General features: G+C 43.5%; 1 protein-coding gene across 1 annotated transcript in view; it reads right to left on the reverse strand.

The window, feature by feature from the left end:
* The window catches only part of Unc5d (unc-5 netrin receptor D), a 128,111-nt gene extending 119,805 nt beyond the window's left edge, over window positions 1-8,306 (reverse strand). The window contains exons 1-4 of the mRNA XM_017794847.1: window positions 8,232-8,306; window positions 4,405-4,585; window positions 3,395-3,562; window positions 1,630-1,794 (exon numbers count right to left, since the gene is read on the reverse strand). Of these exons, the coding sequence (XP_017650336.1) occupies window positions 1,630-1,794; window positions 3,395-3,562; window positions 4,405-4,585; window positions 8,232-8,306 (589 nt within the window). The remainder of the gene's footprint in view (window positions 1-1,629; window positions 1,795-3,394; window positions 3,563-4,404; window positions 4,586-8,231) is intronic.
* Window positions 8,307-25,615: the final 17,309 nt, after the last annotated feature.

Raw genomic sequence — 25,615 nt, forward strand, 5'->3', positions numbered from 1 at the left:
ATGATTCAGAAGTTGTCAGAAACACATTCCCTGTCTCGCCAATCAAGTTTGTTTTCAGTGTCTTTCCATTTAGAGAACGGGGCGGGGCGGTTGACTCTGCAGAGGCACATAGCGGCTGTGCACTTAAGGGAGAGCACAGCCATTTCATCAATGAAACTCTTGGCTACACGGTCTGGGACTGTCACCCCTGTGTTGGGTCTGGCATGAGGTACTGGGTAATTGTACCAGTGGATAAAGGCATTGTGGGTATCATTATGTGGATTGCAATGTATTAGCCACTTCAAGCCATGTATGAACCATACAGATTTATTCTAAAAACCCAATCCTTAGCCTATGCTTGCCTTCAAGAGCACCCACTCACATGGGTGCAGTGAAATGGATCCAACAGAAGGATTTCCTCCATGGTGTCACCTTCCCTAATGAAAACCAGCACACACTCCTGAAGGATCGCAAACCACTAAGCTATGGTAATTCTTTTGCTGGATATCACCTAAGGAATTTCAAGTAGGCAACCTAGTTCTAGCGAACACAGATGGCTCCAGCATCTTACTTTGTTTGTTGTTTCTCACTTTTTCAGACAGGTTCTCCCACTATCTTCAAGTATCCTGGAACTTGCTGTGAGACCAGGCTGCTCTCAGTCTCACAGAGATCCACCTGCCTCTGCCTCGTGAGTGCTGGGATTAAAGGCGTGCACCGCCATGCCTGGCCAGCATCTAACTTTAAAGGAACCACAAAAATACCAATACAGCTTAGCTCATCTAAGTGGGAATTACTTATTGAGCAAATATTCTATTCCATGTAAGATTCAAATATGTTCATTAGTACATGCCTCTGCTACTAAAGTGGTTATCACTTTGGGTTCTTATAGCCAGAGAGGTTAAGTGACTCAGTGAGGGTCACAGTGCAGAGAAGAGATAGCGCTACATTGAAATCTGCTTCTCCTTGACTCAATCTGATCCTCCAATACCTTCCAACCCTGGAAGATAGTAGCTTGGAGGTAGTGCCAGTGTGGTGACAGGGCAAACAAGCCCTGGGGGTTTAGAAATGAGCATTCCATTTCCTACTCTGCCAAACCCATGTGAGAAAAGCCACTCTGCATCGCCGGTCATTCTCCATCCTCTGCCGTTTGTCAGGCACGGGTACAAAGCACCTTTTTGACCAAAGAATCTTGGCCTCCAAAGAGCTATTAAAATGCCTTCAAGTTCTGTAGAATTCTTCAGAGATACAAATGCCCACAGCAAGCAGTGTCAGAATTTCATTAAACTTAAAAGTAGTGGCTTCTAAAAGTTGTATCTGAAAATATTAACTAATCAGATTGTGATATAATGTTTAAAAATCACTCCAGCTGGGCTGGGGATGTTGTGTTAGAGTTCTTGCCTACATGCAAGGCCCTAGGATCCATCTGCAGCATAGCACAGAGAAAAATAAACTAAAAATAAAACCACTCCACCTGTATTAAAAATGCACCCATGTACTTTGCAGCACTTTCCACATATTTCCTCCTCCCTCCTGGTTCTTGGGCTTTGCATGGTGTAATTAAAGCCAGGGACAGTTGGGCCATCATTCCTGAAATGTATGAATATAAGGCATTACACAAAGATATTGAAAACACCAAACAGACCATGGTACCTAGAATGCAGAGGCCATCCGTGCAGTTTTCAGATTCCTGGCTGAGGCCTTCACAGAACTTGCCCCCATTTCTCGGAGGTGGAGCTGTGCACTCCCGGATACGGAGATGCTCACACTCTGGGCTGCAGACTGACCAGTCACTCCACACTTCCCAGCTGCCATCCACTTCAAAGGAAAACAACAAGATCAGGAATTAGCAGCTTCGAGGAGGCCCACCCACAGTTTAAACACATTACCATCCCAATAGAAATAAATTGAGAGATCAGAGCAACTTTCCTCTCTGGTTTCTTTAGAACTAAAGCTACTTCAGGACAAGACTGATGATTGAATTCAGGCAAGCGTTTGAGTGCCTGCTATCTTTGAGTGCCTGCTATCTTTGAGTTGGCTAATAAGGTCACTATTCGTTCTTTTCCAGTCTTAAAGCCCAGGAACATCAGTGTTGGACAGGTAGATATACGCAGTACAATGGAAAGTCAACTCACTGCCATGTGGGCTTACAGCTTAGAACAGTGGCTGGGGTGGAATGCCTTTAAATCCTAAAAGCCTCTAAACAATAAAAGGTTAATCCCAAATATACTGACAGTGTTAAAGTAAAACAGGTCAGTCAAACCCCAAGATGGCAGGGCCTATATAAATAGAACTTGTTGGGTTCTTTCTACTGTATGTAGAAATGATCAGACTGAACTTAATTCCATTAAAAAACAGCCCAAGAGACTACAGCAGGTGTTTGAGGCAATTGCCCCATTACCTCCTAGGAATAGTTCTCACCATGCTTATATAGGTTAAGATCTTGCGATTTTTAATCTAAAGCAATTAGTCAAGAATAAGGATATTTAAAAAGTACTGAATGTGGCTCAAAAATGTCTGAGTCCTAGTCTTGGTCCTACAGTTCATCAGCTGAGCAACTCTGTGTAAGTCTCATGGCCCCATTTTACCATTTCTGTCAAACAGGGGTAAGAAAAACAATGGAAAGATAAGTGGCATGCATGCGTGAAATTGTCCTGCACAGTACCTGGCACATAGTAAGCACTCAATCAACGTTTATGGAATACAAGTTCAAAATGAAACTCTGAGAACGTGCTGCTGGTCAGTCACCTTCGCTTCCAGTGAAACTCAATTTGAAATTTTAAAGACACGAGGCTCTGGTCCAGGGTTCTTGGCATTAAGCTTGTGTAGTGTGTGTGAGATACAAGAGCAGTTTCTTTCTCTGTGGGAAGACTTGCTTTCCATAAAGAAAGTCATCTTCCTTTCAGCTAGTTCTCATTGCATCAGTGAGGTTACAGCCAGGAAGAAAGGAACGAAAGGACTGATGGCAGACATATGTACTATTTACTATTTGGAAAGCATTACAAGCACAGGCCAAATGTAAAATACAGACTGCTGCACAGTGTACAATTTTTTTTCGATTTGTGTTGTAAATAAATACCAAGCTGAACCCGATAAAAGGTTAAGTTTTGGGTACTTGCATTGTGTGTTTGAAGGCAGCTCACCTGGCTTACTGGACAAAAACACATGCCACAGTGAGAAAATCAGAGGGAGAAGGCGATGGCTTACCCAGCCAAACACTGCTATGACAAGCCTCGCACAAAGGTATCTCGCCCAGCTCCTGCCATTACAATGAGTTCTACATCAGCACCACGGACAGAGGCTCTAGTCTAGGACCGTGGACCAGAGCAGCTTTGGAAAGAAGGTTCCACTGCTTGCTTCACAGCAGCATAAGAGTGTTAGTGGGTTATAAGGAGAAGGGAATTTGTGTATATCTCACCAGGACAAAGAGAAGTGCAGGTTATTTTCTGCACTGACATTCCCTCACAAAAGGCCCCACCATTGAGAGGAGCTGGGTTGGTGCAGGTCCGGGAACGTTTCTGCCATCCTCTACCACAGCGAACATTGCAGGCTGACCACTCTGTCCAGGAAGACCAGCCTCCATTCACTGAGAGACAAAAATGGGGAGGGGAGAAAAAGAGGAGAGAGGTTTGTACTGATTGCCTACTATGTGCAAGGCACTGTGCCAGGTGTTGTGAGTCAGGCATCAGGGACAAGGAGATGACGCTGTGTCCCACTGACTGCTCCAGGAGGATGCAGCAGTGGTCCTCACCTTTTCTAACCCTCACTTTCCTCCTCTGTAACAGGAAGGAACCTAGAGAGTTTGTTTTTCAGGAAACTATTAAAAATAGGAAGAATTCATCAGTAGATCTCTAAAGCACTTGACCATCCACAGTATAAGAAGAAAATAACAGCATTTGAATTTCTATTACTGTAAGTGCTTCAAAAATAAATCCCAGGGCTCTTCTACTGTGGAAAGAAATGCCTTTACTTAAATAGCTGGGAACTGCTTTTAATACAATACCTGAGACAGCAAACAAGAATGTTTGTTTTGGGTGGATTTCATGTGCTAGGGAGAGGAACGAACCGCTAGTGGTTATGCGATGAGTGGAAGGGGGGGTCTGGGGGCTTGGGGAGGTGAGGAGTGGAGGAATGTGATGCTTTCCAGTATAAACACAAAGGAAAAGAATAAACACCATTTTATTATTCTCAAGAGATTGGAAATGCTACTGACTGTCTCATGGAAACCCAAGACTGAATGGACCAGCAAACACATTCATAGTGATGAGGATGTTTTCTCACTTGCAAAATGGGGAAGCAGGACCACACCGTGGAGGATGACCCTTGGGGACTGTCAGCTCAGCCTACACAGTTTTAATGCAGTACATTTTTCTCTCTGTTTCTGTGTTTGCCCTCCGTATCCCTTCCTGGCCTTTGGGCTGGTCTTACCATAGACCACCACAGTGGCAGACAGGCTCCTCCTCTTGGCCACTATGTTGGCAGCCATGCAGGTGTAATTCCCCGAGTCTGAGAGTCGGGCCTGCCTGATGATCAGGTTATGGTCAGCCCTGGTGTCGATGTTCTCATCCTGTTCAGAGTCAATGGGCTCCTCATTTTTCAGCCATTCCACCTACAGGAAGAAAAGAAAGTTTACAAGTTTTCACAAGAATAAGAATTCTCCTCCAGCAGTAGAACATGGGGTGTCATGCTGTGTCGGAGAGAAATGGGTGTAACACACACAGTGCTGTGGCAAATGGTCTGTCATTCCACGTCTCATCTGCTTATTCAGTAAATCTGGTTATACTCAGGAAATGGACACTCAAGTTAATAAACTGAAACTAGGGAAAAGCCTTCAAATATCCTACTGACTTTGATCCATCTTCAAAAATGCAACAGAACAGAGATAGTAACAATTAGGACATTTGCTGTCATTAGAACCCTGGTGATGATGATGATAATGATAATTTTAAAAACTGATCTAAAATAGAGCACAGAAAATCAACACGCATATGCTGGACTTGTGCTCTGTGCTGAGAAAATGCTGTATTATTGGGCACAGTTCCATGCCAATGTATTTTGATTTAAACAATTTTTAAAGAGGTGTGAAAATGTAGGCAGACTTAAGAAATGATTTGAGCAATCAAAACTCATTCATTTAACCCTCAGCATTACCCAGAGTTGGATTTTCATGATAATTTGGATTACTCTTTTCATGATAATTTGGATTACTCTTTTCATGATAATTTGGATTACTCTTTTCATGATAATTTGGATTACTCTTCCAAAGATTCATCAGAGCCCATCTGGGCTCTGGGTGAGGGCACACCCTCTCTTCTGGAAGAGCCTCATGATAATTTGGATTACTCTTCCAAAGATTCATCAGAGCCCATCTGGGCTCTGGGTGAGGGCACACCCTCTCTTCTGGAAGAGCCCACAGATGCTATCGTTTTACCACAAGTTACTCCACCGCTGATTGGTTAACACATAGCATGCTCTCAGCAAACCTACTTTCCCCTTTCTGATGTCAGAGTCTGTTCATTATTCTGTTTCTCTTTCTCACACATCTGAGGACGACACAGTTGGAAGCATCTGCTCCCCATTCCGTATTGTTCCCCACTGGAGGTGTGTCATGTTCAGCACCTGGATCAGCAGGCACTCTGGCTTCCCAGACTTAGAGATGTCCCTTCCCCAATTGTCCTCTGCTCTACATGTAAACATCTTTGATCTCTTGTGACACCATGACAGCACTGTTTAGCTCTGGTTATCAGCATACGTAAAGAACAATAATCTAACCAACGCATGAAAACTATAATTTGTCACAGAATGCAATGGCTGTGTGTATGCTAATGAGGTCACAGGAAGCACAGGGAGAAGCAGCATTTGCACGTCTGCCATTAGCACAGCTGAGAGTTGGTTTTAGCATAGGATGCTTCATTTAATGTTGTTTTAAGTTTTAAGAATTCTAATTTATCACAAATAAGTTGTATCTATCATATAAAATTTTGCATAACAACAACACGTTGTTCCCTATTAAAGGGGGCTTACTCATCAGATGAGAAATTAATTATGGTCCTTCAATATTTTCCCCAGGTACCATTCCATTAATGAGTCTTCAGATGCCAAAAGTCATCACTACCCCAAATTTACTCAAGAAGAAGGGAATTTGAAAAAGTAAAAGAAAACCAAAAAGTCAAAAGAAGAGATCTGAGAGCTACAGGAAAGAAGAGTTGTAAAGCCCATTACCTAGGCCACGAGGTAGGAGGCAAGACTTGGTCCCAACCCCATGAATCCTGTGGACATCACTGTGGTCCAACCCGGAGGGATAGTAACTGATAGTGACGCGGACCCAAGAAGCACAGCATCATAGAACAGCACAGGGCAGAGGAACCCATTTTATGACACATCTGAATACTAATCCAGGACACGATGTCTTTCATTCCCCTCTAATGTTGTGGATTTCATAGTCGTTTACCTATTCATTTGACAAATATTACAAACATTTACGGAGCATCAGAGGTGGTACTGAGTGCTAGGCAAAGCAACTTTCCCATGGTATCCACTCTTTCTGCATCTTATATTTCAAGGGTAAGACAGGAGTAAAGGAAATCTACATCTTCCATGAAAGCTAAGTTGAAAGTAAGACAGTCACCAACCTTTGAAACCAATGTTTCCTGTAGGATGAACAGAATTAGCTTTAAGGGGTTTGTTTGTTTGTTGCTGTTGTTGCTGTTGTTTGGCAGGGTCTCCCATAGCCCCACCCTGCTGGAACTCACTATATAGACCAGGCTGGCCTGGATCTCATAGGAATCTGCCTGCCTCTTCCTTCTGAGTGCTGGGATTAAAGGCAGGCATCACCATGCCCGGTGCAGATTTTTTTTTTTTTTCTGGTCTTTTCAAGACAGAGTCTCCCTGTAGCCCGAACTGGCCTGCAACACACTATGTAGACCAGGAGAGCCATGAACTCACAGAGATTCACCTGCCTTTGCCTCCCGAGCACTGGCATTAAAGTGCACCGCCATGCCTGGCCAGAATTCATTTTTTAAAATCACCATCATTTAGGGCTGGAGAGATGGTTAAGCAGCTAAGAGTACCAGCTGCTCTTGCAGAAGACCCAGGTTCCATTTCCAGTGCCCACATGGTGGCTAACAACCATCTAAGGGCATCTCTAAGGGCAATGCCTGACATGGGCGCACTTACATACATGCAGGCAATAAAAACATGTTTGAGGGCTCCACCCCCACTCTCTGAGCTTAGAAATTCTGGTGTAAATTTCCTGCTTGAAGTGCTAATTCATTAGTTTTTCTCTAGGTAGTATTTAGAAAGCATTTCCTGTTTGAGATCATCTGTTTCCATATCCTCCTCACACAGCTGGTACATAGGCTGGAGAAGCCTGTGACTGTCCATATATAAGCAAACCATTCTCAAAGAGCAGATAGTAGGCAAAGCCCCATGGGCAGTGGCCCAGGAGACAGATCCCAAGAGGCCCAGTGCATGGGAATCAAATCAGCTTTCATGAAGGACTCAGCCCTGATAAACACAAAGCCATAGTCACCAAGGAGACATATGACTCTAGACTAAAACTTCATAGAAAACATGAATCATACCTTAAATTATATCAATTGTGACAATTTGATGGAGACTAGGTCAACATGAATAATATGTGGAAAAATTGTAAATAAGCTGAAATTCTCTTTTAACTTGAAAACTCACCCAAGTAAATAGGATATAAAAATAGATATACAGTTCATTATAGAAATAACATGAAGACACACATAACAATGAAACAGTAAATATTCTTCACCACTATTAAGTTAAATGATTATAAGATTTTCCTGGGGTTGGGGAGATAGTTTAGTGGGTAAAGGGCTGATCACAAACACAAGGACCTGAGTTCCATTCCCAAACCCACATTTTAAAAAATGTCAGCTGTGGTAGTGTGTACTTGTAACCCCAGTGCTGGGAGGCAGTGAGGGGCGGATCCTGCAGGTTCCTTCATAGCTAGCCAACCTAGCCTACTTGGGAATTCCAAGCCAATGAGAGATTCTGCTTCAAGAAAAGACAACCTGGCTGACCTCTGAGGAATGAAATATGACGTTATGCCCTGGCTTCCACATGTACACATACATATACATACTCACCTGCACATACATGTACACACACTCCCACCATGCATCTCCTTAAGAAGCACACACACACACACACACACACACAGAGTCTTTATGTGTGGTTTCTTCAGCTTGTGATAGGTGGAACACACCCCAGGTTTTGTCACCTACCACGTATTCCTCTCCCACTGTCTCTGGAATTTCTGCAGGAGACTCGTGACCAACTGGTCTACCTACTGCTTCCATTCCTGCTCTACACTGGGCTCCCATCAGAGAACAGATACTATAACTTTCCACTAAGAATCTTTCAGTGAGCTCAGTTCTTCCTGGCTAGGGAAAGCTTCCTTGGGTCCATCTGTTCCCTATCTCAGATCCTCCATACACCCCTACGCACTCCACTTTAGCCTACACAGCGTCCTTCCTCTTCTAGAAATTCAAGTTACCACCAGTGTCTTAGAATCTGCTTATGCTTGACCCAGAGGCCTTTCCCTCAGGTGTGCCTGGACCCATCCACTTGTCTTTCCTAACTCAGCTCTCCACAGAGAGGCCTAGCCCAGCCACACTTTCTAAACAGCAAACTCCTATCAGTCCACCTTGCTATAACTTTCTCCCTCAATTTATCTCCACCTGATAGTCTTAAAAATAGTAAAGCTGGGGTTGGAGTGATGACTCCATGGTTAAGAGCACTGGCTGCTCTTGCAGAGGACCCGGATTTGATTCCCAGCACCCACATGGCAGCTAACAACTGTCTGCAACTCCAGATCCAGGCAACTCCAAGGGGATTTGACAACTTCTTCTGACCTTCATGGGCATTGCACAATCTGCTGGATAGCTTTCTTGACACACCTGGGTTAAGGGAGCCTCAATTGAGGAATTTCCTCTATTGGACTGGCCTGTGGCCATGTCTGAGGGGTATTGTTTTGATGAGTGATGTGGGAGGGCCCAGCCCACTGTGGGTGGTGCCACCCCTGGGCAGGTGGGCCTGTGTTGCATAAGAAAGCAGGCTGAGCAGGGGCCAGGGAGCAAGCCAGTAAGCAGCATTCCTCTATGGCTTGTGCTCCAGCTCCTGCCTCCTGGTTCCTTCCCTGAGTTTCTACCTTGGGCTCCAGGACGAACTGTGACCGGGGATCTGTAAGCTAAATAAACCCTTTCCTCCCCAAGTTGGTAGTGGTCGAAGTGTTTTGTCACAGCAATGAAGAACAAACTAGGACACACGACATGGATGGGTGTATTTACACACATGGAGGCGCATAAAATAATAAACAATATATACTTTTAAAACAGTAATGCTTATTATATAACTAAAATAATATCTATCATATTTTTTGTCACTGTAATCAAGAATTTGCTAAAAGAAAGTATGAGGGATGCAAATGAGCACTTCATCATACCAGGAAAAGGAAGAAAAGAAGGGAGGGCGGGGGAGAAAGAAACTATGCCAAACAACAGAGCTTGTTAAAATAAACCCTAGCTCAGTCATACAATTCGGCATTATATAGGTATTAAACAAAACACGAGAGTCAAAAAGCACAATTGTACATTTAGTGCATTATAGCTTTGTAAAACAAAAAATCAGTTACAAACATACATGCATTTAGAAAGACTGAGAGTACAGATATTTATATTTAAGAACTTAGAGGTAACTGTTCTTTTCTTACTGGCAGTTAATGCATTTGTAATCTGAAGAAAAAAACACTTTGGCTTTAAAACATCTCTTTCATTTATCATGTAGCACAGCAGTTTTCAAATTTATATTTAGCCGTAAAATGTTTCTTCAATTCAAAGCTTATTTGAAAACAGAAAATGAAACATGAATAAGAGAGATTTAGAGTTTATGTAGAAGTGAGACCTTCTCAGGGGCAGATGCAGAGGACCCTGGGCTGCTTGTGCATGGTGTGCCCAGGCCCACTGTCTTTATAGTCCTGGGAAGAGTGTCTGTACATGTCAATGATGAGAGATGTTCAGTGTACAGTCTGTGCCACCACCAAAGCTGGCCCTGCCAGGCACTGTCCCTGACTTGGCCATGGGTACCACAGATGTTAGGTCCTCACACACTTACTCTTCTACTGATGTCACGACTGAGGTCCATGAATCCCACTACGTCTATAAACAATCAACATGTCAGCACACTTCAAATACTGGGGCCTTTTATTGTAATCTAATAGTTTATTTAACCGATGGCAAGATCTTTATGAGGAAATCAGTCTGATATTTTCTGGGCTTATAAAAGTGACATGTTGCACTTAGATTTACGCTTTTGTCACTTAGAGAAAGTTTAAAACATTTTTGATGAGCTAAGTGCTCCTAATATAGAACACTATAACAGATGAGATAAACATGCACACTCTCCCACCTGCACACACTCTCCCTTCAGCCCCAGTTGCAAACTCCACTGTTCTTGGGGCTAAGGAGGTAATATAAATTAGTGTGGTGGCACTGCATGCAAGACACACACGTGCATCGCCTGCATACTAAGACAAGACTATTCTTCATTTCCATGGAGATGAGGTCAGGCTCATTTTTCTTTAAAATGTGGCACTTTCTCTTTCAGTTTCAGAAAAACGACAATGAACTCATTTTTGCTTAAAGATCTTTTTTGCTTTTAATGTATTAGAGAGGTCTCGAGATTTGCAGGATATTTAGCCTCCGTGTCAGGAATTATGGGAAAGTGGTAGCTGAGGTGAAATGTAGACCAAGAGATCTGTGCAAACGGGTCCTTGCTGGTCAGGGTCCAATTGCCATCTCCATCCCTACGAGGGACTTCTCACAGAAGTCATGTGAAAAGGAATAGGCTACCCTCTCCTCTCCACAAAACCAAGTACAATGCCCATCCTGGGATTATCTAGTCTCTATTCAGTGTTGCCACACAGTGGCTCAATGCCCATCCCTGAATACAGTACCTTCTCCTTGCCCTGAGCTCCCCAATCTCTTTGTGCTGGCACACAGGTGTCTTGCTTTCTCGTGGAAGTGAGAGGAAAGTATCACGGAGCGTGGAAATCTCTACGCAGCACTGCGCAAAGATGAAGGCGTGCATGCATGCTGAGTTCAGAAAGCATTCTATGAGACGTTGGCAGGACTGGAAATCCCTACTGAAGCTTTTAACAGAAGGAATACAAATGTTCCGATTAGCATTACAGGATCAATGCACCGACAGCTTGAAGCTAAAGGACATTCGGATCACTGACCCAGATGACCTCATGCTAGCAGGTGAACTTCTCCAGAGAGGCTTCACATTTCTGAAGGTTGCCTCAGCTCTCATCCTGCAGATTCTTCAGGACTGAAGTCCACTTATTTGGCTTAGATGACAGCCTTGTTTATAAATATGGGAGTAAACTAGTCACTTGGAGGTAATGAGCCTGTATGTCTGCAGGAGGCCTAGGTTCATTAGCACAGTGCTATATACAGATGGTCTGCAGTTTGTCAAATTTTCTAGTTTGTAAACGAGTCTGGAAACACAGACCACTGAATACAATGAAATTTTCTGCCAGAAGCAGGTTCCTGAGCCACTGCTGGCAGAAAACTTTCCTCTCCAGTAAGCACCAAGATGTAATCATAAGGGAAGAAAATTCCTTTGGAAGTGCGGAGGAAGGATGTTCTGATCTATCATCAAACACTCATGTATGGGTCTGTACAAGCCTTCACCTAAGTGTTTATTGTCCTGGGCCAGAATGTGAGGCTTCTTAAGAAGACAATGTGGTGGTGATAAATGGAAACCAGAACAAGAAGACCTAGAAAGAAGAGAAAGCAATGGAGGGCAGCGCTTTCCACGCAGACCCCCAAGTATGTGGCCTTTAAATTCAACCTAGAAATTTTCCTTCTTGTCTTGAAGAAAATGTCAGTGAGGACCATACCTTGATGTTATCTATCAAGTGCTCTTGTCCATCAGTGCCAGGTCCTTGCTCAAGAATGGTCAGACTCAGTGTCAAATGGATATAGATAGATGATAGATAGAGATGATAGATGATAGATAGATAGATAGATAGATAGATAGATAGATAGAAAGATGATAGATAGATAGATAGATAGATAGATAGACAGATAGATGATAGATATAGATATAAAATCAGAGGTAATCATGAAAGCATGACATTTGAATGAAAGTTCATCACCTGTGACTATTTTCTTTTGGGTCTTCTTACTGCCAAGCTCTTTCTCAAATGATTTTGATAAGCCTACTTTGGTCCAAGAGAAAAGAATATCACTCTTAGGTCCCAGAGATGAACACAGATGACCTAGAAGGGGAACATTTGTGGGGTGGTTATTCCTCAATAGAGTTCTGAAGCCACTAGTGTTTTAGGATGGTTGCGTGGATCTTCATATTGTATTTCATTTATTTACTCAAGGAATGTGTTTTATAAGCATAAGATGTGCTTTTTCCAAAGTAGTCACAGATGGTTCAGGAAGGTACACTGGGCTGTGCTTCAGGATCTAGAGGCAGGACCATGTGAGTATATGTGGGATGACCAGGAAAACACCAGAAGGCATAGCAGCTCAGTGTGACCCCTTCAGAACCCGCCTCCCAAACCATCTGTGAGTCTACCATATTATAATTACTAGGTATGACTTAATTTCCTTGAGAAAACAGAGATCAGGACAGGGATCACAGGATTACAGGTGTGTCCCCCATGTCTGACTCCATACATGTGTTGATTAAACTTTCAAACCATCTCTATGTGTGGATCATTTCTCACATTTATTGACAGATAAAGAATCCAAGATTTCAGTCCTTTGCCTTAAGTCATACACACACATTATATATATAAATACATATATGCATACACACACACACATATACAAATTTCAGAATTACACTAAAATATGGTGCGTTTTCATCACTGAAGATAAATTTGAAAATGTATTTTTGGCTTTTATCATCATTCTTGAAGAATAAGTTTTTAAAGGTGGTAAAGGCAGGTAATAAATGTACTGTTTCACAGGGAGGGATAACCTGAACATCCATGTTCACTGCAGCTCTATCAACAATAGCTAGGAAATGTAACCAGGCTAGATGTCCATCAATTGATGAATGGATAATGAACATATACACAGGGGAATTTTATTTTGTCATAAAAAATGAAATCATGTTGGGTGTGGTGATGCACGCCTTTTGTCCCAGCACTCAGGAGGCAGAGGCAGGTGGATTTCTGTGAGATTAAGGCCAGCCTGGTCTACATAGCAAGTGCCAGGCCAGCTGGAGCTACAGGCAGAGCCTATCTCAAAGAAATTTTAAAAAAATGAGAAAAAAACGAAATCATGAGAGTGGCAGGATGGTGGGTGGGACTGGGAGACGTGTGATTGAGAGAGGCAATCCAGGCCCAAAGAGGCAAACAACACGTGTTCTCTCTTATACGCATCTTACCTTCACATTTAAAGATTTCTGTAGTTGAACTGGAGTGAGTGTCTGTAGAGGCCAGGCAATAAGAAAAGAATCAAGGGAAGGGAGTGAAATAGCTCAGGGAGGAGGTGAAACACGGGGTATATGACTGTAGAGGGCAGGAATACTAGTGTAAGTCCAGTTGGGGTGGAGGGTGTGGGAAATGTTGGGTTGGGGAAGGTTAACAGAAGCTAAGAATGCTTGGAAAACCCATATAGAAACTAATTAACTAGTTAGAAACTAGAGGTTGGGCCTGGTGGCATGGGCTTTTAATCCCAGCTCTTGGGAGGCAGACGTAGGCAGATCTCTGTGAGTTCAAGACCAGCCTGGTTTACATAGGGAATTCCAGGTCAGCTAGGGTTATAGGGAGACCCTGTCTCAAAAAGAGCAAAAAACAAAACAAATAATGAAAACTAGAAATAGAAAAACAAATAAAGAACTTGGATGGGGGTACCTGTGGTGGTTTGAACACTGTCTTAGTTTGTTTCTCCATTGCTGTGACAAAACACTCTGACCACTACCAACTAGAGGAGGAAAGGGTTTATTTATCTTACATCTCCCAGGTCACAGTTCATCAGGGAGCCCAAGGTAGGAACTCAGGGCAGGAACCTGGAGGCAGAAGCTGGAGCACAGGCCATGGAGGATCGCTGTTTACTGACTTGCTTCCCTGGCCCCTGCTCAGCCTGCTTTCTTATGCAACACAGGCCCACCTGCCCAGGGGTGGCACCACCCACAGTGGCTGGGCCCTCCCACAGCAGTCAACAATCAAGAATGTGCCCCTTGGACATAGCCACAGGCCAGTCCAATGAAGGCAATTCTCCAATTGAGGCTCCCTCAACCCAGGTGTATCAAGTTGACACTAAAGCTTTCCAGCACAATTGACCCCTTGTCAACTTGACACACAAACATCACTATTAAACCATAACTTTCCAATTTCTGTCCCCAAGATATGATGTTAATATCATAACATAAGACAGTACAACCTCAAAAACTCCACAGTCCTCAAAAATCCAAACACTTAAAAGTCCATGGTGTCTTTTAAAAGTCTCTTAACTGCGGGCTTCTGTAAAATCCAAAACAAGTATGTCTTATTTCAAAGGGAAGACTTGGGCACACCTAAGCAAAACCAAAGTCCAGCAAAGTAGCTCAAGGTTGGACATCTGGGATTCACTCACGATCTTCTGTGCTCCATAGGGTTCTGGCAGCTCCACTGCTCTGACTTTGCCATCCACAGCACACACAGCTCATCTGGCAGACCCAGGTCAGCTCCATTCCACACCTACTGCTGTCCTTGAGGTCACCCCACCGTCCTGGCATCTCCAAAAAGCTGGGGTCTCCACTGAAACTGAGGCTACACCTTTACCAATGGCCTCTTCTTGCCTCTTGTTGTGCAAAGATTCAGATTCTCTCCATGACCCCTTCAATCCTGGGGTCTTCACTGCAACTGAAGCTGCACTTGCACCTACGGCCTTTCCTGGCCTCTCAGAGTGCCATGCCTTGGCTGCTCTCTATGGCCCCTTCATGCTTTCAACACCAGAGCTATGCAGGAGACTCTTACACATGACCAAGTCCTGCTCCAGCTTGAGATAGAGGCTCGGGTCCCCTCTGTGTGCTGACCCTGAGGAAATACCTCCCAGAAGACTTCACCACAATGATGCTGGTACCTTGTTACTTACAGCTGATTTTTTTTCAGCCCCAGCTAACCAGCATGAATTGTCCCAATAAAGTAAAGGTTTTACTTCAGGTTCTGGTCTCTTCTTCATCACAGCTGATTCTTCTGCCCCAGCCGACCAAAACCCACAGATTCTCAACTCAAAATCTCACACAAACAGCCCCGATAATCTCCACTTTCCTTTGAAGCTTCACAAGCCAGGCCTCCATCATTCACAACTTTTTCAACATAACTCTTCCAAGCTCCACAGCAACAAAGTCTAAGCACTCAATGGCTTTTCCAGCCCAAAGTTCAGAACACTTCCACAATCCTCCCAAAAACAACTGGATCAAGTTTGTCACAGCAGTATCCCACTTCTGGTACCAATTCTGTCCTAGTTTGTTTCTCAATTGATGTGACAAAACACTCTGACCACTACCAACTAGAGGAGGAAAGGGTTTATTTGTCTTACATCTCCCAGGTCACAGTTCATCAGCGAGCACAGGCCATGGAGGATCGCTGTTTACTGACTTGCTCCCCTGGCCCCTGCTCAGCCTGCTTTCTTATGCAACACAGGCCCACCTGCCCAGGGGTGGCACCACCCACAGTGGGCTTGTCCCTTCCACATCACTCAACAATCAAGAATGTGCCCCACGGACATGGACATAGGCCAGTCCAATGAAGACAATCCCCCAATTGAGGCTCCCTCAACCCAGGTGTGTCAAGTTGACATTAAAGCTATCCAGCACACATGGAAATGTCACCCACAGGCTCTAAGTATTTGGGCATTTTGTCTGCAGTTGGTGGTGCTGTTTTGGGAGGTTTTAGGAGATGTGGCCTTGCTGAAGAAACACATCACTGAATGCAGGCTTTGAGAGTTCTTAAGCCTTACCATATTTCCAGTCACCTCTGTTTCCTGGGCCTGCTTGAAGATGTGGTCACTTGGCTGTCTGCACCATCCACCTCCTGTTGCCATGCCTCCCTACCATGTGGACTCTCTCCTGCATAAACCAAATAAACTCTTCCTTCTATAAGTTCCCTTGGCCCTGGTGTCTTATCACAACATTAAAGTGACTAATACAGTAACCTTCATGGGGAAATAACACAGCTCCCATAAAGTAACAGTCTTTTAAATAAAAACCCCATTGTCAGACATGGGATACCTCCCTATGAGTTGCTGGCAAGAGAGGTCCCAGAGGCCCCCAAATAATACTGTCTGGTGCCCTTACTCTTAGTTCTTCATTTGAACTCAATGCTAAGACCCTACTGCTGAAGACACTACATACTTTGGTTACCGAAAAATTACAGCTGGAAACTCCTTCCCTGCTGGCTAACATTCATAGTACCAGACGGTGCTGTGTAGGCTGCAAACTCATCACCTATCTTACCCAGGTTTAGACCACACTGGTGAAAATACTGATCTGCCAGGCAAGATATAGTCTCTGGCGCAACAGTGGCACAATTGTATTGGAGGTAAACACCGTGACCAAGGGAACTTATAAAAGAGTTTATCTGAGCTCACGGTTCATGGTGGGGAGGCATGGTGGCAACAGGTAGCTGGAGCAGGAGTGGATAGAGGAGGGCTCACATCTTCTATCCAACAGGCACAGGAAACAAGAGAGAAACTGAAGATCTGGCAAGGCTTAAGAACTCTCTAAGCCCACCCCCAGTGACATGCTTCCTCTAGGACAGCCACATCTTCTAAGACCTCCCAAAATAGTGCCATCATCTGGGGACAAAATGTCCAAATACATGGAGCCTATGGGGAACATTCTCATTCAAACCACCACCATAACCAAATACTTTGTGATTTGATTGGAAGCCCACTCCATGTGAGGAAATACACATCTGGTACTGTGAACCTTGTATTTAGCACCTGCTTTTACATATGGCTGAGGCGGTCAAAGACCTGAGAAGAGAACACGCAACCATTTTTCCCTAAATGGACATGTGGCCAAACTTACTCCTAAATTTTTGTTTTGTTTTGTTTGAGACAGGGTCTCTCTGTAGCCCCACTTGGCCTGGGTCACTATGTAGTCCAAGCTGGCCTCAATCTCACAGAGATCCACATGCCTCTGCTTTCCAAGTGCTGAGTTTAAAGGCATGTGCCACCATGCCTGACTTCTAAATATTTATGTTGATATCCCTATATTAGAGCTTCCTCAGCCTAGGTTTGAGAAGCTTCATTTTACAGAGGGCAACTTTTAAACACAGAGACTCATATTTTGTCTAAGTGCTGAGATTATGTGACTGTTGAGTGCTCAGCCTTCATAGGACATTCATACTGTCTCCCACCCCAAGGTCTAGGGAAGATCACGGAAGAGGGGACAGAAAATGTGTGAGGATGAGAGGATAGGGAGACTACTATGAAACAATGCCACCCAGGAACAGTGTGACCACTGCCAATGTGAACACACAGTAGCCTAGGCAACTGCATAACCTTGACCCCCTTAGCATTCCATCATGGATAGAGAAAGCACCCATAAAGTCCCTCCCCTTCTTGAGGAGACATTGAACTATTAATTGTTAATATAGGATGGAGTGACATTTTTTAATGGTCTAACCACTGGAGCGGTAGTTGGGAAGAAGGGATTCTGTGGAAAAAGAAGGGACTAACCAAGGGTAATGCTGCAGGGGCAGTACAATCACAGTATACTGTATATGTATGAAAATGTCACAAAACAGAGAAAAACAAAAAAATGGGGAAAAATGAAAATATACATTCCAGCCATGATACATCAACATGTCAGGCTGCTCCAAAAGTGCCCTGGATTATGTTGGCATAAAGCTATTACTCAAATCTAACATTGTCAAGAAACGCTACACCAGCCCTCTCACAGATGAATGTGTAGGAAAACATGGAGCAAGCAGCCCATGAAATTTTGCCATGAAGATCCAGTCCACAGTCTTAAAATATGTGAGGCGACCACCTGCATCTAAGTCAATGGGTGACGAATGAGAAACACATGTGCCTTTCTGAGAAAAGAAACAGGTATCTCTGCTCCTTCACTTACAATGGAACAGACTGTGATTCTGATGACGCGGCAGCTGTCTTGTGGCCATGAAGAAGAAGGGGTGAAACCACAGATGTGTTTATTATCTTTGTCCTTGTAATCTGATGATGATCCTGCTTGAACCTCACAACAATCCCAGAGGAGGCTAAGAACATGTCCCCATTTTATAGATTCTCTGGTTTGCCAAAGGCTACATCCCTGGGATTAGGAGCCTTCTGATGCTTTGCCCACCATGACACATTTCTCATCTTCTCAGGCCTCTCGCTAAAGTGCTGTCTCCTAATATTTTCCATAATCTAAAGTTGCATTATCACATACATCTTAGCTGGGACCCCACTAACTCCCAAGCAACACTCCTGAGCTCACAATGTCACACGCCATCCTCTCATGTCAGCTGAGGCCATCACTTGATCTGCCTCTTGTGGTTAGACATCGCCTGTCCTTCTGTCTCCTGGACAGCACTGCTCCAAGTTCTTTCCCACAGTGCTATCATTTTGCCCTTTCGTCTGCTTTTCTCTCAGGCCGTGTGGATGGATTTTAAAGCCACCTACATCGCAGTTTCTTCCATTTAGCTCCACTTATCTGATTATACATCACAAAAGGAAGCATGGATGTGGCTGCATTATGAGGCGCCTCATCAGCATCAGACAAGTGACATAGACCTCGTGAGCACAGTCAGAGTCACACTCTTTCATGCTCAGGATGTGCAATAAAATGATGGACATATAACATTGCACAGAAACTGGGGTCCTGATTGTCAGATCAGCTGTTCTTTCCCTTCCCCATCCCTGTTTCAGGTACACAAGCCAGGCACGGCTTTCTGCTGTTTTTACAATCTATTTTGACAAGCCAGTGGTGTCTGTAAAAGGGAACATCCTCATCCATTGTTTACTGAGATGGTGACATTGTTACGAGTGGGGAATGGAACACATTTAATGTAAACTATTCACAAGAATGACGATCAGAGGAAAGGAGAACCTAAATAGACACATTGTAAATATGAGAGGGTGGGACACTGATCAAGAGGTGCTTTGTAAAAGACGTCGGGACCCCACTGCTTTTTGGCTGTGTTGTCCAGTATGGTGGATCTGCACTTTGTTAAGGCTACTTGTGTCTGTGGCCATCTGTATGCAGAGGAGATAAGTCTGCTTCTCTATCTCTGATCATCTTCTTCCATCTCCCCAGTGCTCAGGTTTGAATGTGTGATGTCCCCCATGTTCCCCACAGGCTCATATGTGTGAATGCTCAGTCATCAGCTAGAGGCACTCTTTTGAAGGGCCATGAAACCTTCTGAGTATGGCACCTCGCTGGTGGGTACAGGGTTCGAGGGGCAACCATTTGAGTAGAAGAGCCTGGCCTCACTTGAGCTGGGCATTCTGCTTCATGATCTGCCAGAATATGTACAAAGCGCCCTGTATGCTCCCACCATCTGTGGCAGAGCCACTTGCACTCTCACCCTGCCCACCCTAAAGGACTAAAACTTCCTGCCAGGCTTCTGTTGGGTACTTTGTCACAACAACAAGAAAAGCAATGGATACATACGTACCATGATGTGCCGTTCACTGTACAGTCTTACTTCATGGTGGAGGGAGCCAACAAGGTTAAATGGAGTTGGCCTTCACAGGCAAGAAGACATATTCCTGACTCACAGCCCCACAAGGTCTCAGGTATGTCAGTGCGTTTTAAGGTGCTGGCGAGAGGATAGTAATTAGTAGTCCCCTTTCCTGCTCCTTGTTACACAACATGCACTCACATGCTCAGAAACCAGCCATCTTCCTACAGATAAGAACATGAGCATTCTACATATTCATACTAAACATGTTTTTGTAAAATCTATACAAAGCTGAAAAGATCTAGACAAGGACACATGAGTATGTGCTGCTCATATACACAGGTGCTCACCATTTGAGAAAGGTGACGGCAAAACTGTTTCTGCCAGTCACAGGGAAAGGCTAATCATGGAAGAGCTACACAGGAAATGCGATGGCATGTACGGGTTAGCTCAGCTTCCACATACTGGGTGGCAAAGGGTGAATTAGCACAATTATGAATTTATTCCAATTCCAGAAGGCAACTATCAGAGGCCAGCTAACAGCATTATCACAACAAAATCAGCAAAAGACCTGCACTGCAGGCAGGTGACCGAGTTAACAGCACTTAAAGGGGGAAGGGCTCCACACAGATCTCTTCATTTTCCACCCCTTTGATAACCACAGACTCGGAACAACTTCGCTTTCAGCTGACACATTCAAAAGCACCATGAAAGAAGAAAATACAGACTGTAAGAAAAAATCCTACTTGCTATAATAACACAACTTCCAAACAACCAGATTCAAACTTTGCAGTCGTTTTTTAAAAAAAAAATTTTTTTTTTTTTTGCAAATGAATGTTTTGCCACCATGTCTGTAAGTGCACCACATGTGTGCAATGCCCATGAAGGCCAGAAGGGGGCATTGAATCCCCTGAAACAGGAGTTATGGACAGTTGTTGGCCACCCTGTGGGTACTGGGAACTGAAACTGGGTCCTCTACAAGAGCAGCCAGTGCTCTGAAGTACTGAGCCATCTAGTCCTATATCCAGAGGTTTTGCAGTGGTTCAGAGAAAGCTTTTAATTTTAGACGAGAGTCCATGTCACCTCTGCTATACTCTCCAAAAATACTGAATGAAGCCTGTCATTACCAGCTCCAGACAGAAATTCTCTGTGCATCAATGTTAGGCTGTCTTGAAAAGACAGAGTGCTGCTGCTTCCAGGACCTTGCTTCACACGCCTTCCCAGGACAAAAAGAACCACTGCCCGTATATAAATATATATATATTTGAGACAGGCTCTCACTATGTAGCCCTGGCTGTCCTAAAACTCACAAAGATCCTTGTGCCTCTGTCTCAAGAGTGCTGGGATTAAAAGTGTGGGGTTGATTATTCAGAATCAGACAGGGGTAAGGTGAATTTAAGTATGTAACAGATTTGGTCTTCAAATTGTAGAACTAAAAATGAAAATACATTTAATTAGCTAATGTGCTCAATAATTAAGGAAACAAATAGGAAAGACATTTCCAAGCTCACAGATTGATGAGACAAAGGTATTTCTCTTGAAATTGACATGATGATTTTATTATCAAATGAATCGGGGAGGGAAGAGAGACTAATGTTTTATGTATTTTGATGTGCTACTGTGTGTTAGAATATTCTTAGCTTCTCATCTTAGACCAGTTACAGATGAGGTCCGGAGGGCTTCTGCAATAGAGATCACTAGGAGACTGTGACAATAATTCAGCTGGACAGCTAGGTGGAATAAAGTAGGAGGTTTAGGATATGTGCATGGTAAAAAGCCTAGATCCAAATTCAGGTTTTAAAACAGAATTAATAAACCCATATGTTTCACTTGCTATGGGATTTCAGAAACAGAGAACTGAATTTTGGGCTGTAATAAAATACATTGAATGAATTATCCGGCTTGTTTCTAACATACAAAAACATCCTAACTCAGATACGAAATTGTCATTTAAAAATAAAAATGACCTATGTACCTGAATAGAGTATTTGCTGGAGATTAACAGATATAGAAAACCAACTTATGAGAAGTCATCTAAGCACAATGAAGCTGAAAGTGACATACTGTTAATTTTTTTTTTAATGGCAGATGTTTAAACTATTCAAGGATAGCAAGGGTACAGAGAAATAAAAGTTTCGTTTTTCTCTGATAATACTCTGTGCACGGCTTGATATTGTCAACTTGACAGGATCTAAAATCACCTAGGAGACAAACTTCTGGGCATTCAGTGAGGGATTACTCAAATTAGGTTAGGGCCAGAGATTCTGCCATAAGGGATTTCCTAGATTAGGTTGATTAGCATGGAAAGACCTGCCTTAGTGGTGAGTGACACCATGCTGGGGTCTGGGGTCCCGGACTGAATAAAAAGGAGCAAGCCGGCTGAGCACAGCATCCGTTTCTCTCAGGTTCCTGATTGTGGGCATAATGGGATCAGCTGCCTCACAGCCTGTTGTCTTGTCTTCCGCCCCCATCCGCCACCCCTTGACCTGTGAGCCAGAGTAAACCCGTGGGTCAGGTCTGAATGGAGAAGTGGAACCAGGGCAGTTTACCTTACTGTATTCAGTGTATAAAATACTCTTACATTTTTTCACAAGAACTAAACACAATTACAAATTATGCAGAACCCCACTAGTTCTAGTGTTACAGGAGAAATTGGGGTCCCCCCTTAGGGGGTCTTAGTTTCACTCATAAAAAGAATTTGAGAATGGACTCAAATGAAAGCTAGAAGGTAATTGTTTAAGAGCTTAAAAGAAAAATCCCTCAAACGGGCAAGCTGTAAATACCAGCACCTGCCAGGTGAAGGAGCGTGGAGAGAAGGAAGAAAAGCCATTTAAGCTGGCATGGGTGTCAGATACATGTGAACTAGACGCCATAGGGCAGAGAGGCGAGCTTCAGAGAGTAAGGATACCCAAAACACTGGGAAAGCCCAAAGTGTTAGAGAAAGCAACTTACAGATGAGAGCCTTTATGCCGTTTTACAGTTCCGGAGGGATAAGGTCCATCATAGCAGGAAGGCATGGCAGCGGGGGCGGGAAGCTGAGAGATCACACCTCCAGCCAACCACAGAAAGCAGAGAGCGAACCGGAAGTGGGCTGAAGGTATAAGCCCTGAAGCCCACCCTAAGTGATGTAATTCCTCCAAGAAGACTGCATCACCTCCCCAAACAGAATCACAAACTGCATGACAGCCACGTAGCATCAAAAATAGATATTCCTTGCTTTAAGGCAGCAAGATCTCCAGGCTGTTTGTTCCTTTAACATAATCTAGCCTGTCCTGTTTTCTACAATCTATATGATGTTTACAAGCAGCAAAAAATGAGACTTTTTCATTAAATAAACAAATACACGGTCTCAAATTTGGGGGAAAAATTTTATTTTCCTTGTCTTTTTACAATAGCAAACAAATTATCTTATATTGCTTTTGTTCCTTAAACTAATACATGGACGAGAAAAGAATCCAGTCTTTGATGGCTTGCAGACTAAGTAACTGTCGCACACTGCATTTTACATTCACAGCTACCCTTGCCTGGCTGTTTCAGACAGTACCTTGATTTTTACAGAATCAATCAGGCACAATAAGCTTATGTCAGAATGTGAGGCTCTGTATCCATGGAGGGCAATGTAATGAAACCAAACTACGTTGACATGTCATCTGCCTTCAGTTGACCACGCAATTTCATTAACAAGGTTGAGCTTTTCGTTTCAGGTTTCATTGTTTAAATAACACAAGTTACAAATATTCCAAGAGGAATTTGAAAAAGCAGTGACTTTGCATATCCAATATTTGTTTTCCAGTTGGGGAGGTGTCTCTGTTTCTCATTTGATCAGCCTGGTCAATTAAACTGGACGGCTTCCTATTTGTTTCCATCCAGTTGCCCTCCTCCACTTTACATTCTGCTTTTTATGAACTATCTCAGAGCTGCTATTTGGGCTTCACAGCACTACAGGGAATGTTTGAAAAATAAACTAAATTGCCTTCGTGATTTTTTTTTAACTTCCTGAAATGAGATTTCTCAACAGCCTCTACTCCACAACCCCCTCCCTCCTTTTTAATTTAGATTTTGGTTCTAAAATGAGCTCCCAATACTTCGCTGACATCACCAGGGAGACTTGTTTCCGATACTGTGTGGGATCAGTCTACTCTCCCTCCTGCGCCCATGCCAAATGGTTAGATGACTGTACAACTGATCATATATACACAATGTCTGAGAGATTACTTTCTTTAAAAAGCCCATCTTTTTATATTATTTATTTCATGGCTATGCATTTGCAAAAAAATAAATAAAATACCCATGCAACTCTCAATCCGACATAATCTGTTGTTTGAATTGAATGAGAGCTTGGTGGGTAGATCTCTTGGAGTCAGTCCCCAACTATACATTCAACAACAACATAAAAGCCATCATCAGAATTGTCAAAGAAGGATGCAACCATAATGGTTTCATTTTTTGACACTCTCACCACGCACTTGACATGAACAGTACAATTCAGGGGGTAGAGTCCCTCCTGGCAAGGAGGTAGGGGACTCCAGCTTTGGACTCCACCCCATAGGATGAGGTACACAAATTAAAGACAGGTCCTTTTCCTTCCGTTAATCCTCCCAGGAAACACCCTCACAGACACATAGAGTTGTGGCTTACGAATGCCTTAAGTCTTTCTTAATTCAATCTTGCCCACCATCAAAATTAACCACCACAATAGCCAATTTTGGAATATTCACAAAGATTCAAATGAAGGAGGTAGGAAGACGGCTCAGTGGTAAGAGCACCTGCTGTTCAAGCATAAAGACTTGGAATAAGGTCCTGACATACCCATGAAAAGCCAGACATGACAGTGCATCCTGGAACCCCAGTGCAGTGGTAGTGTAGAGAAAGGAGGATCACAGGGCCTTGCTGGCCACCATCCTAGCTGTTGGTTTAGTGAAAGACCTTGTCTCAAAGGAGTAAGACAAAGAGTAAGGGAGAAAAACCAAGAGGGACTAACCAGCACAGTGTGGTTAAGATGGAGTTGACCAGTGCAAAGGGGTAGAGTGGATAACCAGAGAGTGATCCACAGGAGGAGGCTGGAGATGTGGCTCAGTGAAAGGCACTGTCCTGGCATGCACAAGGCCTTGGTTCCATTCTCAGCACCACAATAGATAAATAAAAACAAATCAATACTCTCACAAAGCTGGACACAGGACACACTCCTATTTACCAGTACTTGGGAAGTTGTGACAGGGAGACCACAAGTTTGAGACTCTGTCCCAAGGATCACCTCTTCCCCTTAAATAAAAAAAAATCGCCCCCCAAAAGAAGGAAGAAATAAGGGAAGAATAGGAGGCAGGACAAACAGACAGATTACAGAATGAACTTTAGAAAACAGGAACGGCTCAAAAGTTCCCAGCTTGGGCAACTTAAGAGGATCTCAATTCCAAGGTCCAGTGCCTTTCTCCCACTTGGTAACACTGAGGTACCATGGAGCATGTTTAAGATGAGGCCATTGATTCAAGCAAGCAGACACCACGAAAATGCATCTGACACCCAAGAAAGCCCAGTGCAGCAGCAGTGCTCTTGTTTGAGAACAAAGTATATGTTATCGCAGGATTACAGGAGTGGTCCATGAAAATAGCACTTGTTTATACACTTCAGGTGGGAGGTGGCAAGCTACAAAACAACTCTGCAGGTTTTGAGTTAAGATGAGGCTATTCTGCCCTTTAAGCATATCTGATTTTTCCACTGTGGTCAATAGCAGCATCTACAAACGTCAGAAGTATCACATCCAGAATGTCAGCACCCTGTACTCAGCGATCAATCGTCTCTAGATGCAAGATAACACTGGAGCCAGTTTCATACAAAGAAGGTCAATGTGCTGGCTGGTGCTCACCATACATTTGCTTATAGCCTATTCTTTTCCACTTAGAAACCATGCTCTGCTTAAAAAATAGAAATGACCAGGAGGATTTATACTCTCTATTTTCAAACCAA

Source organism: Nannospalax galili, unplaced genomic scaffold (genome assembly GCF_000622305.1).
Source record: "Nannospalax galili isolate Female #2095 unplaced genomic scaffold, S.galili_v1.0 scaffold927, whole genome shotgun sequence".
Classification (NCBI taxonomy): domain Eukaryota; kingdom Metazoa; phylum Chordata; class Mammalia; order Rodentia; family Spalacidae; genus Nannospalax; species Nannospalax galili.